Source organism: Symsagittifera roscoffensis, chromosome 7 (genome assembly GCF_963678635.1).
Source record: "Symsagittifera roscoffensis chromosome 7, txSymRosc1.1, whole genome shotgun sequence".
In the NCBI taxonomy this organism is placed as follows: domain Eukaryota; kingdom Metazoa; phylum Xenacoelomorpha; order Acoela; family Convolutidae; genus Symsagittifera; species Symsagittifera roscoffensis.
The window spans coordinates 27,254,385-27,268,193 of record NC_087068.1 but is presented as its reverse complement, the minus strand read 5'-3'; the positions used below and the strand labels follow the sequence as shown (position 1 = coordinate 27,268,193).

The window sequence follows — 13,809 nt, the reverse complement described above, 5'->3', positions numbered from 1 at the left end:
GACCAGGCGGTCAACGAACGAGATCAGACTCTGAGGTTGCTTGAGATGCTGCGGGCTGAACATCAGCAGGAACTAAGGGTGCGGGAGAATGCCGCGAATTGTGAGCAACTGAAGTCAGAGATGGAGAGAATAGAACAACGACAACGTGAACTTGATGCACAGAAGGGAGCCAGGCCAAAGGAGCGAGTGGTTACCAGCTCGAGGCCAGAGTCACGCATGGAAGTGGATGAAGCCCCCAGGGCAAGAGGACGGTTCAACCTTGACCGCGAGGCTCGAGAACACATGAGTGAAGGGTTGGAAGTCTGGATACCGAATGAAGCAACGTCCTCCTTGCGTAGCTTAGAAACGCAACCCATACGCCCGCTGATGGATGTGGTACTGCCGGGATATACCCCAACCTCGACCTCGGGCGGCAGTCAGGTGAGCGGCAGCTCATCGCGTCTGAAGGAGCTGAGCGAGAGATTGCGGCAGAAAAGTCGTGAAAGTTCGGCAAGGGCGGAGCTTCCTCTAACGTGGAGGGAACAGCCGGTCAGGAGCGTCATGATCTCGAGTTATAAGAAGAACACCGAAAAGAGGTACCACAGGCACAGTCGGCTGGATTGGAATGCGGAACAGAAGGCCAGGAGGGATTACTTTCATGATGCAGCCTGGGTGGAATATCTTGCGCCACCCCGTGTGCCAGAAGGCGCGGTCCACCTAATTATAGGGGACAGCCTATTGCGGGTGTTGACCCGGATCCAATCGCACTGGCAGACAGGAGTCTTGAGTTTCGCTGGAGCTGCCACGCCACAGATATTGGCAACGCTTGAGATGCTAGGGATGACGAAAGTATACACAGTGACGAGTGATCCACTGGAGAGGAGCAAGACTAGGAACACCTCCCGGCCATGGTGGGTGGCCCTCGAGACATTGAAGGAAATGGAAGACTGCTTGAAGAAGTTGGACAGTGGAGTAGCTCGCAAACGACGCAATTGGGCCACCCAGCAAAAGGCTGAGGTTAACAAGATAGAATTGGCGAACCAGCTGAAGAGGTCCTGGCAGAACTTATTGAAGGATCATTTTGAAGAGGCAATGAGGACACCCTCATCAGCACCGCCATTGATGGCGAATCCCTTCGTTAGAACCGCAGGACAATTGATGTTCACCTGGAGTCTGGTGGGAATAGAGTTGGAGACACTGACCTCGTATGACAGGTTGAAGTTGGGAAGCAAGAAGCTAGAAGTGTATCAAGCACTGATGCAGCACGTGGCCAGGGATAATTCAGGCTTGAGCCTGGCTAGGAGGAAGGATGCCACATGTTTCTTGAGATGGATAATGTCAATGATGTCTGATAGCACCATCTTGGCGTGCTACCAAAGAGCAAGCGGAAAAAGAACCGTGGAAAAGAGAGTCTCAACGATCATCTTAAACGTATATCAGAGTACTGGAATAGAAAAGGAAGATGGTTCCAGACTATCCCTAGAGAACCACAGAAAGCTGGACGAGGTGCGGAGGTTTTACAATAAGAAGTTCGAAGAAGAACATGATGCTCACCGTAACCTGGCCTCGCGAGAGCAGTACTCGAGACTCAGTGAGAAGGGGGAATACCAATACGTGTCGGGAGTGATGGGGATAGCCTACAACCCCTTCTTAGACTCAGAAACTGGAGGCGCTCACAGGAACCACGAGGTAGCGGAGCTGCTGAAGTTTTGGACAGAAAAAATAGTGGAAATAGACGCGGTGGAGAAAGAGAGGCCGAGCCTGGGCCTGATTCTTGAGAAAACACCGGAGGTGGTGAGCATACCGCGCTCGAACAAGAGAGTTGAAGTGAACATGGGTGATGGCAATGGCTTGTTGATCACGAACTTGGGAGTGGTATGGAAGTTACTAAGACCCTCCTGGTGCCCACATCCCCACGCGAGTCTGATCGAGGAGACCACCGAGCGGGTGAGGTTAGCTCCAACGGAAGATGAAGATTTGGCAAAGTTGAGTGTGGTGCACAAACTGATCTTACCTCAGATGAAGGAGTCAGGCGAAAAGACGAACAATCTCGAGTCAGCAAAGAAAATGGAGCCGGGTAGCTGTCTGGATTCTACGTGTGGGAGTGGAGAGCACACCTGCGATGGACGATCATGTGTCAGGATACTGTCCTTTCAAAAAGAAGATCTGGTTACTTGGTTTGAAGACATCACGGAAAGGGAGAAAAGTGAAGTACAAATAGTGGCGGAGTGTTACGCGAGAACTACGGTGAACATAGCGACAACTCTCGGATTCTTCTCGAGAATGTGTAGTCTGCAGTCACTGGAGAGGCTAGAGTCTGAACACCATTTAGTGACTGCGTTGAGCGTGGAATCATGGCCTGGGGTGTTGCAGGTGACTCAAAAACATATCCGGAGCTGGAAGGTTGGTCTCGAGGCGGAAATGGGGTTTCCCATGAGCGAAGCTTATGGCCTGCCATTAAACGCAAAATCCCTGATAGGGTCAATGATGGCCAGTTTGTGCGGAAGCCACTACCCACTGCACATGGCGATGGTGGAAGCATCCAGCCAGAGAGTATTGGTGGACAAGGCCTTCTCAGTGCCCAAGTGCGTGAGGTTGGCTCGGGTATCGCATCACTCGCACAAGTTGTTGAGGAAAATCAGAGGGACAGTACCGAAAGAGTTGAGAGATGACTTGAGTGAAATCTGGGGAGAAGAGCTCTTGAAATTGGAAAGTGAGATTACAAGCGGTCACGAGAGACAAAACGTGATCGGGAAACCTGTGGGGGGTGCTCCAAACATGGGAGAGAACGACACGATGCATGAGAAAATGATGGAGCTTGAGCCTCTCTTGGAAGCCTCGGGGGAGCGTAACCTCAGGAGCATTGAAATCACCCATGGAGAATGCCCATGCCACTGTTTGGCACAAACGGTGTGGTATCCAGATCACAAAAACCTCTGTCTGGTGTGGGATATGGAAGAAATTCGGTCGATCGGATTACCGGATCAACGGCAGAAGGTGACGCTCTTAGTAGTGAGTACGATGCTGGCTCTGAGATGGATAGAAGAGAATATAACGAAGTATCGGGAAGCGAAGACGCCAACGGCTGAGTCAATATATGCGATAGACTACAGCAGGAGACTCGAGTTGTTTGAGACTGCATGCAAAGTGTTCGCCATACCAATGGAAGTCAGACACGTATGGAGCCGCTTGAGGTATTCTCCATGGTTTCGAGCGACACTGACGCCTTGGTTATACATGACAACGAAAGATCACATGAGAAAGCATCAAAAGGAGTATCGACAGTTCCAGGCCGAGATTGGGCCGGAAGCTTTCAAGAGACCCCTGTTAACCCATAAAAATGCAATCACGACAGGATGGAAAAGAGTGGGTAAAATGTCTAGAGACAATACCAAAGCGAGGGAATCGATACTAGAGGAGGACTTGGCAAAGAACGTGAGCCTGAGCCAGCACAACTCCTTTTGTTTGAACCGGGAATCTAGGGTGATGGCACTACCCAATCAGGCAAAGAGGTTGCAGGAGCAAAGGGAATGGATGCGATCCTATGAACAGCTGAAGGCTTGGGAGGAGATCGTGATTAGCTCCGATGATGAAGAAGAACTGTTGAGACAATTTGCCGTATCCAGTACTTCAGGGGACGGCACCTCCAAGGCGAAGAGTGCGAAATGAGCGGATGGTTCAAAGAGATCTTGAGTCTTGAGAGGGAAGGGGGGCTTGAGTGTGAATCCGGATGAAACCCGGGTTCACGAAAAAGAAATTTTAACGAATCAGATATTGTTATTAATATGTTATATTTACTATATAAATCAAAATGCTGCATGACAATTTCCTGATTAAATGGGACAAAAGAAATTTTAAATAATTGGCTTGAAAAGCGAGAACTCAAGGGTGCAGGTGTGTGCAGATTTTGATTGCTGTTTAGCGATAGTGTGAAAATTTTACATGGCCGTGAATTTTGGGTTGTAGATAAGCTTAAGTCTGCTGCAAACTTCTGTAAATGACCACTGGCACTGTACCTTGAGCAACACTCGGTTTTCTGGGACTCACTGGCAGACGACAGCAGGCGATGAGGACATCGATCTTGAGTCCGGGGAGTATGTGCCAGTCGGTCATATTTGGAAGTTTGACCTTGAGAAAAACAAGAACGCTTAATTTTGGAGTGAAATTCGATTTTTCAAAAATTCGAATGGAGCCTGTCATGCACGATTTTCTCGCGATAACTGAAAACCGAAAAAAAGAAATCAGAACGATCGAGTAACAATCGCGGGAAAGTTGCCAGATAAAGCAGTAGGAAATTGCCATTCGCAATTTCCGTCACAATAAAACTAGAGTAGAGCTGTCCTATCTGAAACAGAAGGAAGCGTATTCCCGAGAATTGGACTATTATTGCTCGACTGGATTATCATTCAAACTGGACTAGAGTGATCCTTCGATGGAAAGGTGGACAGCTTGAGTGTCCCAATGGTTCGCGAGAAACTATACTCTAGAGTTCAAACTTGTTCCTGTTATTGAAACTAACAAACATTAAACTCATTTAGTTACATTATTTAAATCTCGAGTTGTTTACTAAATTAATTACTCCCAGTTCTTGAGCGTGCTACAATGTGAGTACTCAATTTAAATTTCTAGAGTGTGTTTTATGATTGTTATGTTGAGGTAAGGCGAGTTTTAGGTTGATCCATCTGAAATGGATCAAAGTTCCACTGTCTAATAAAAAGTAACTTAACGGATTGTTCCGACCCGGTTTTTAACGGCGTTCATGTATTTTGGGTATCTAGAGACCTAAGTATGGGGACGTTCTTATTTCTAGAGTGGGGGGATATTTTGGTAGTAGCCTTTAAGCTGTAACGGGTCGTAGTCTCATGTCACAAGCGAACCGAATTGGCTCCGATTGATTTGAGGTAGAATAACACAAGTGATAGTGTCCCTGACTCTTGAGCCAATGGTTATAGGGCCTATTTTTCTTAAGCCTCATGTGTGACTACAGTAGACGAATGTTACACCTTTCCCTTAACTCCTAGCTTCTCATCGTCAGAAAGTGAATTCAGATGTTAAATAAATTCAATTCAGGACATAATCGGGAAGCTAAAACTTTGTATAAAATGATCTAAGTTCCAGTCCCGAGATCACTCCGGATTTTTGAATCCAGGGAACTAACACCCTTATTTCCTCCCCGGAAGGCATGTTTCCACCCTTCACCGTTGTTGTGAATGGCCTTGCAACGATTGTAGCGACACAATCGTTGCAACTCGGAGCAGTCTCTGCTAACTCTGCTGTTCGTTCAATTCTCGTTGTTGTTTTTTGTCGCGATTATCGTTGTAGTCACCGTCGCAACTATTGTTGTTCTGTTTTTTTGGACTTCTTCCAAAATGGCCGATTTTGACGTTTCTCAGAAATATGACGTCATCGTTCGAAATTTTAAAAATTTAAAATACCAGAATACTCTAGCCTTCCCGATTCGTTCAATCGTCGGAATAACACCGTTAATCCTCTAAAACTGCCAATTCGGAAGTTTAGCTGCTAGCCCTTCGTAACCGTCTTTTTGTCAAATCTTGTCGAATGTCACAGACTTAAGTAGGCGACTGTTACAAAAAACAATATTAATATAATAAATAGTTGTAGCCCTGTTTTTAGGAGTGACCTCGTGGTCTGGGATACTGAGACCCAGCCATGAGCACACTATTCTTGCATATAGTTAAGTTAATTTGTGTGTTTTGACCGAAGCCGAAAGCAGTAACGTTTTTGTCGACCCGACGTTATGAAAACCACCAAAAGAACTGGCTTTGGCAGAGACGGTGAAACGCATGTAGAGCTGTGTTTAGACGCTAGCCAGTCGTTTTAGAACCTAGCTTTATTTTCCGTCGATACGTACTTCCGTGCGAATGTTACATCGACCATACTTGCTAGGAGTTGATTTTTGTTATCCTTTTCGTATTTCAAACTGTATCGTTAATTTGGTTAACACTTGCAAAACGTTAAATGGTTCAATTTGGAATTCAAATGTTTTTTTTTGTCAATGATGTTTTCACATTATTAGCTGGTTAACAACTGAATCAGCCTCAGATCTCGCAATCAATATAATAGAACTTCAATTAGTGAAATGAAGTTTTTTGCAGTTGGAAATGGTCACAGAGGAGGAAAATAACCCTAAGCCACGTTTGATAATTCTCAAACTTATTCTAGAAAACTTCAAATCCTACGGAGGGACAGTGGAGTTGGGTCCTTTTCACAAGGTAATTTGGCCGACATACTTTTCTGATTACCATTGCGATAAGCAAGGATGTTTTAACCGGATACCAGGCTTTTCCCGGTAAATAATTTGATTCACAGGATGACTGAAATTTGTGGGTCATCTCTCTAACTCTAACTTCCACTAACAGATTCGAATTTTGGGTCAAAAATATACCAATTCCTATAGCTTTTTGATAATTTTTGTTTAATTTGTTTTTGCTTTAGTGGACTTAAAATGTTTCGGCTTTTAATTTTCCCTCGATCAAGCAGATATCTAGGAGTTTTCTTGGAGCACGATTTAAGCTTTCCCGTGCAAGTTAACAAAATTCTATGTGAAATGGCTCAAGTAATCCGTTGACTATGTCGTATCGGGAACGTAGCACTTTTAAATGTTTGGAAACTCTAACTACATAATATTCCAGTTTGGGTTTGTTGCTAAGTAAGTTATTCGAACCCGAAGAAGGATGAGTTCTATTTTTTTTTCAGGGCTAGGGCTAAAGTTCAAAATTATATGCAAAATGGCTCAAGTAAGCTGTTAACTATGTCGTATCGGGAACGTAGCACTTTTAAATGTTTGGAAACTCTAACTACATAATATTGCAGTTTGGGTTTGTTCCTAAGTAAATTATTCGAAGCCGAAGAAGTATGAGTTCTATTTTTTTTTCTGAAGTTACGGCTATACGAAACTTCTTCACATATTGGCTACATTAAGGTCATTGATTTCAATCCAAAAGATAGCTCTCCACAAACAAGGGGCGTGTCGATTCTCACTGAAGAGTCCATTATACAAATCAGTTCTGAGGTAGACTACTATTCTGTTTTACCTGTGTTGGAGCAAGCAAAGCACATTTTAAATGAAAGATAATTTGTTCACATTTGAACTCAATTAAACACGCTGGATAATTTTTCCGTAATTTATTCCATTAATTTACCCATAAGTTGTAGTTACTAAATCGTCGTTAATTCAATTATCATACAATACAGTCGCTCTCCAGCTATCGCGAGGTATTCATTCTGATCCGCCTCATAACCTAAGGAAACTAAGCACACTGGCTGAGCCTTCTGTAGAAAGTCAATCTCCATCAGCTATGGAGAAGCTTGAGCGAGCTCAAAGAAGTTGTCTACGAGTTCTGGAACGGCAAGTCAGCGACCTTGGTGCTAACCTCGATCGCAACCAAGACGAGTTGAGCGATGAAACAACCGAGCTTGATCATTGCGTGGCTCAATCCTCAGTAGAATTTGTGTGAGGGGGGAGGGGGTGTGGTGGCGGTCCTCAATGTATTAAGATAGGCTACAGATTTTTGGTACCGCCAGCTATGTAGTAAGATAGGGAATACATTTCCTATGTATTAAGATAGGTTATGGGTTTTGCCATGTATTAAGCTACGAGGTTTGAGATGGTAAATTTCCAAAACTTTTTGGCGCCCGAAATTTCCATGTTTTAAGATCCTCTACATCAATGTATAAGAGCCTAAGTGTTAAGATATGATTTTACTAGTGTTCTAACCATTTGAATTTTTGTTTATACTGTTTGAAACTATGCTGAAACCTAACTGAAAAAAAGTTGAATTAGTGTAAGCTGTTAAATTAGTTGAATTTGTTTTTGGAAATTCATACTTACTTCAAATTTTTGAGCAAAAAATTAATGTTTTTTTAAAGTTTTTATACAATGTAAGCGTAAAAGAAAATCAGAATAAATATAATTTATTTGCTGTTTCTTCAAAATTAACCAACCCTATTTTAAATTAACCAGTCAGAAGTGAGCTTTATTGAAAAGTGTTTGTGTCTTTTCTAGCATTTTTGGAACATGTCTATCAAAAAACACTTGAGTGACTTTACAGTATTTTTGGCCCGAATGGACATCCCAATCCAAGTCTGGCACGTGGTGAAACTGATGCGAAGGGATTTCAACGAGCATCATATGATGCTAGTAAATCATTCTTGTTTTTACTCTGTATCTTTTACTCAACTTTTTACTCAAAATGATCTTCTCAGTGCAAAACAGCAACCTTGTACTCTGTAAAATTTTCGCCTGATCTAGTACAAATACAAATGCGAGAAACATTCTCTGAAGTATTTCTGGCCCGAATGGACATCCCAATCCAAGTCTGGCACGTGGTGAAACTGATGCGAAGGGATATCAACGAGCATCATATGATGCTAGTACCCATACCAGATATTTAACTTGGATCAATGCAAATGATGCAGGAAGTGTCTGAGCATGTTGGAATGGAGTACCCCGAGATTACTGACTCTGGATATGTCGCTCAGCCAGTCGACGACTTCCTCTTTCCTTGGGAAGAGGAGATGGGATCAACTGAAAACCCCATCACACTAGATGAAGATGAGGGCTTCTCAGAAACAATGACGCCTCAAAACACTACTCTACAACAACCACCAGCAATAAAACCTCGTCCTGCTCTGCATTCTATAGAGAACGTTCAGAACTCTTCGGCTGCTTGATAGCCCTTTGATTTTTTTTAAAATAATTTTTGTTTGATATTTATTTCGTTCTTTGTAATTAAATAGTTTCTTCAATTTGATTTTAATTATGAGAATAGATGAAAAGTTCAGGGTGAACGATTCCAGTTAATTGAAAAACATTCAGAATACAACTTAATTTAGCCCATCTACTTTGCACAAAAATTTATCAATTTTTGGACATGAAAATAAATTTGCATATACTTAAAAAATACCTGATGGTTTTTTTTCATCGCGTCAGGAAACTTAAAGGTGATTCAAATCGTGTCAAAAAAACTGATACACTTTTTGAATTTTGCAGAAAAAGCGAAACACTTCGCTTTTTGTAGAAAATTGTGAAACTTTGTTAACATCTTGTTAAAAAAAGTTGAAACACTTTTCGCATTTTGTAGAAAAGGAAGAAACACTTTTGACATCTTGTTAAAAAACATGAAATACTTTTTGCATATAGTAGAAAAAAAAATAAATCATTTCTCGCAACTTGTTCAAAACGTTTTTTGAAGCTTGGTGAAAATCAGTAGAAAATTTTGCATCTCCTTAACAAATTTGAAGTGGTTTTCGAAACTTCTTAAAAAACTGACTTTTTTTCTTTTCATCTAAAATTTTTTGTAATTTCGTAAAAAATACTATCAAATTTTTTGAAATAAATTTTGACGGAAAAACTGACATGATCACTATTTACAAACTCATAACCATCAATGAAACAGTCAATTATTTTAACAAATCGGGTTCATATTTTGAGTTTTGCACTTTACGAATTCTTTCCAGAAATGCTGAAACATCACTTTGTGTGGAAGCTAGATTCTGGTAAGAAATTAAATAATGACATTTGATATTTTTGCGTAAGTTTTCTAGTGCAATATTTGGCATTTTGTCTGCTCCTTTCCATTTCAAATTGCGACGAAGACCGCGATTAATTTGGTTGAAACTTCGCCAGTTGATGAATTAACATTCGAATAAAATCTATAGTTGTACAAAGTGTAAAGACGATCGATAATTTAGTGTGAAATAAAAAATTTACCCAATCGTTGTAGAATCTGTTCGACAGGTGAACCAATCAGAAGTATGTGGAACTTACAATTTTCCGGAAAACCGTAAGAATTGTGGGTAGAGACACAATAGTTATGGGTTATTATTTTTTTTCTTAAAAGTAACTGGAAACGGAAATAAGTAGCGATTTTTTACAATTTTATAAAAGCTGGAAAGAGCTTGAGACATAGCAGCAGTCATCTGGAACAATGGTTTTTGCGGAGAATTGTGGATTTAAATAGGAACACAAACACCTTCCCAATTCATTATTTGGTAACTTCACTCAAAAATTCATTTGCAAATCTTCTTCATTTTATAGTTAATTGAATGACTCATATTGTTCACTTCCATTTTCATTTAATTTTCAAATCATTTCTCTCATTTCTCCTCACCTGATTAGTCTGTTACCCTATTGAAAAATGCACTCAAGAAAAAACACTAGTCCCCATTAATATGAATTTTCAAAAAACAAAACAAGAATTGGAAGATTTGCCTGTCCCAAAATCTATACAAGGGTAAAATTTGCTTTAAACCCTGCTTTCATCTATTCAAGAAAAATGAGTTGGGATAGCTCTAAAAACGACAGCAAGTCTATTTTGGTGAAAAAGAAGAAGCAATCGCAGCCTTTACAAATACTGTTATTCACGATGCTGAAAACCTTGGACTCATTCCTATATTGGTACTCAATTCTGACAAAGAGTCAACTATGGATCGGGAGCTTGCCAACTTCACAAATTGTATGACATAACAACTTACAATAGAAGAAAAGTTTGTGTCACGGTCAAGAAGTACAATGTTAACAAGCCTCCGTGCATTCAGATTCGACTCTTCATTGCAAAAGAGACTGAAGCAATGAAACAAGTTGCCTATGTCAACTATAATTGGAACGAATTCAAAGAACTGCTCCAAAGTTTGATAGACTACATGTTTGATGAGAACTGTAATATACAATAAATTGTGTTTTTTTATTTTTTGTTGTCTTGTAATTTAATTACTTCTCTTCCAAAATTGTTTTTTAATTACTTTTCGAGTCAAACAGTATGATTTTGTTCTGCAAGAAAAGTACCAAAAAATTTCGCTATCTGTTATCAGTAGTAGAGAGTGAGGAGAAGGGGGGTTGGAGACCCTCATGCATTATGATAGGGAATAGAGCATCCGGTCTTCAAGCTATGTAATAAGATAGGGAATAGATTTCCTATGTATTAAGATAGGGAATATGTTTCCTAATGTATTAAGATGGTAAGGTTTCAGATGGTAAGTTTCGGAAAAAGTTTGTGGCGCCCAATTTTTTAGATCTCGATTTTGTTGATACTTGCAATTTTTAGCTAACTTCTACGATTTGTGATATGTAAGGGCTATCTTGTCTGACAAAACTTCGGTACGGTAAGTTTCAGATGGTAGGTTTCAGAAAAGTTGTACTTCCAAATACATTTTTATCTTGAGAAACTTTTTTTATCTTGAAAAATTGAAAAAAAAATGTATTTAGGATGATAAGTTTCATATGGTAGGTTCAGAAAATTTTTTTGAAAATTTTTGAAGTTTTGCTTGCAAATACGTTTTTATCTTGAAAAAACTTTTTTATCTTGAAATAATCGAAAAAAAATGTTTTTTCGATGGTAAGTTTCAAATGGTAAGTTTTGACAAAAATTAAATTTCCATTTAGGGTATGTGATCATACACTAATCTATCACAGAATAATTTTTTGTTTCCAAAAATATCTATTAAATACTAAGTTCATCTTATTTATATTCTCTCAGGTTATCTGGGGAAAAGTGACAAGAATGGATTATCTTTGACAGGTTTTTTATTTCGCTCCACGGTATATCAAGGGAATCTTGACAGCTCCTCACGGTTGATTGCTTTTATATCCCACTTAATCTTTTATTCCCCAGGATATCTGGAGAAAAAATAACAGCTCCATTATACCTATTAATTTTAGGACTTATTTTTATCTTTTTTCACAGAATTATCCCACGATCATATGACAGATGCATATTAGCAGTTCCCCACAGAGTTAATGAAGAGTGAATTACTTTCTTGGGAGAATAAATTTTAGTTTTCAAAAGTTAAATACATCCAATCAAAATTGCATGAACTTTTCATTGGAACTGAGACAAAAAATATGCAAAAATTTTCAAGTTTCGACCAATCAGATGTTTTTATCTAGTTCTCATTTTTACCTCAACATGTTTATTTTTTTTTCTGTCATATTTCTTGCTACGAATAAATTCAGTTCTCCTTAATCACTTTCTTTATTCTTTTTAAAAATTTTTAAGGTTTCCGAAATTTTCCAAAAATTATCATCCAACTTTGTCAATTGCTCTGCCCCGGTAAAAGTTTACACTGAGAAAGATATAGTATCATAGTTTTGTTTGTCTGATAGTTTTGTAGGAAAATTTTTGTATCTTTCTCAGAGAAAACTTTTAAGAAGATTATTCAATTTCCGTAAAGTTATCAATTCTATCGTTAATTCTTTCAATTGTGGGACTACAACATCCAAATTCCATCATCATTCTCCGTGTTTTTCACTAAAAGGTTAGTTGCTTAGATGCTTTTCGTAAAAAAATTTAAGGAATTTAAAGAGTTAAATTACATAAACAAATAAACAGTTCACTACATCGTATAGTAAATTTACTGCAAAAATTTACACTTTAAAATAAAAAGTGTACTTTTACATAAATTACTGATAAAATTCAAAATATGCACATCATGAACATTATTCAAGCTCTTCTGGAAGAATCTAAAAAGAAGAAATGCTGAATAAATTGCGTAAAATCCTCACAAATAATCAGTTTTTTTGTAGCTTTCGAGGAACCATTCGTCGATACTTTTTTGTCAAAGAGGGGTAAGTTGATCTCTTTCTACTCAAGGAATCAGCAAAGTAGTAACTTTTATCCAGTTGAGCAATCATGATCCAGTGTTCTCCTCCATCATTGCTTGGGGCTGTGTTATTAATTGCAAAAGAGTATTTTGTTAGTTGAGGTACTGTATCAGAAGGGTATGATCCCATGTACTTGAACCTGAGCTCAGGAGTTCTTTCAATAATTTACAGAACTGAAAAATTATCCATCTTTGCATTTTTAGGCTGATTTACATCTAAAAACAAAGAAATTGATAGTTTGATAGTGTACTTTAGGATAAAAAAGAAAGATTAATGACTTACACGCATTTAGGAATTGAATCAACAAAGTCCCATACACAAGCCTTATGTAGTGTGCAAAGGTTATTGAACAATGTTTTACAGTCTAGGTTGAAGAAATGTCGCGGGTTTTCAACTAAACGGCATTAATTTTTTTTCTGAAGTCTTAGCTCTGAAGAAAAATATAATAGATAGTACAGAGACAATAACGATAGAAAGTCCCAAAAAAATAACAATAATTTTATAGGAAACTGAAAATTCAAAAATCTTTAAAGTTTTTAGCGACTGTTCCGAATTTGTCCATTTGAATGTTTGATAGTCTTTCTCTCAAGGCTATCACTTCCGTTACTTGCTCCATGGGAATTTGAAAAATATTTCTAATCTAGCTTTCTCCACTAAGTTCTGGATAATGCAACTGTTCAGCTGCCAGTATAATATATGGATTTAAGGAAAATCTTCCATAGGAATAGCTGGAAAATCTTTGTTAAGCTGCATTGCGTTCATTGTTGTAACATAGGGGCGACAAGGAGAAGTTGTATCTAATAAAATAATTGCTCTTCCGCCCCGAATAATTCTAAGCTCTCTCAAAAGAAACTGTTGCCATAAAGTGAAAAATTTATCCCTGATCCTAAAGAATTTGCTCTATCAGTGAACGGATACATATCGAATGCTTCCGGATGTTCTTCAAAACTATATCCGTGACAAGCAAGTGTTCCTTTATTACTCACTGCCGACGAGTTGAATTCTTTCGATATTTGTGCTTTATTAGGATATAATCCATTGGCGTTGTAAACCATTGTATTGTTAAAATAAACTTCACTATTGGAGAATAGAGTATATAGTAGATTGCTTACATAAGTTAAGTAGGTTTGTGGTTCCTCATCAGAATCATTCTCCGATTTTGCTTTATGTTCTGCTTTTTCTTTTTTAAAAGCATCAAACAATCTTCC

The 13,809-nt window shown here is 39.1% G+C and overlaps 1 protein-coding gene across 1 annotated transcript in view; it reads left to right on the top strand.

Annotated features, from left to right (window-relative positions):
• LOC134850899 (structural maintenance of chromosomes protein 4-like) overlaps positions 1-13,809 on the top strand; it is a 208,051-nt gene that overhangs the window by 120,629 nt on the left and 73,613 nt on the right. Inside the window, exon 2 of the mRNA XM_063866676.1 lies at positions 6,094-6,212. Coding sequence (XP_063722746.1) covers positions 6,102-6,212 — 111 coding nt within the window. The 5' untranslated portion in view covers positions 6,094-6,101. The remainder of the gene's footprint in view (positions 1-6,093; positions 6,213-13,809) is intronic.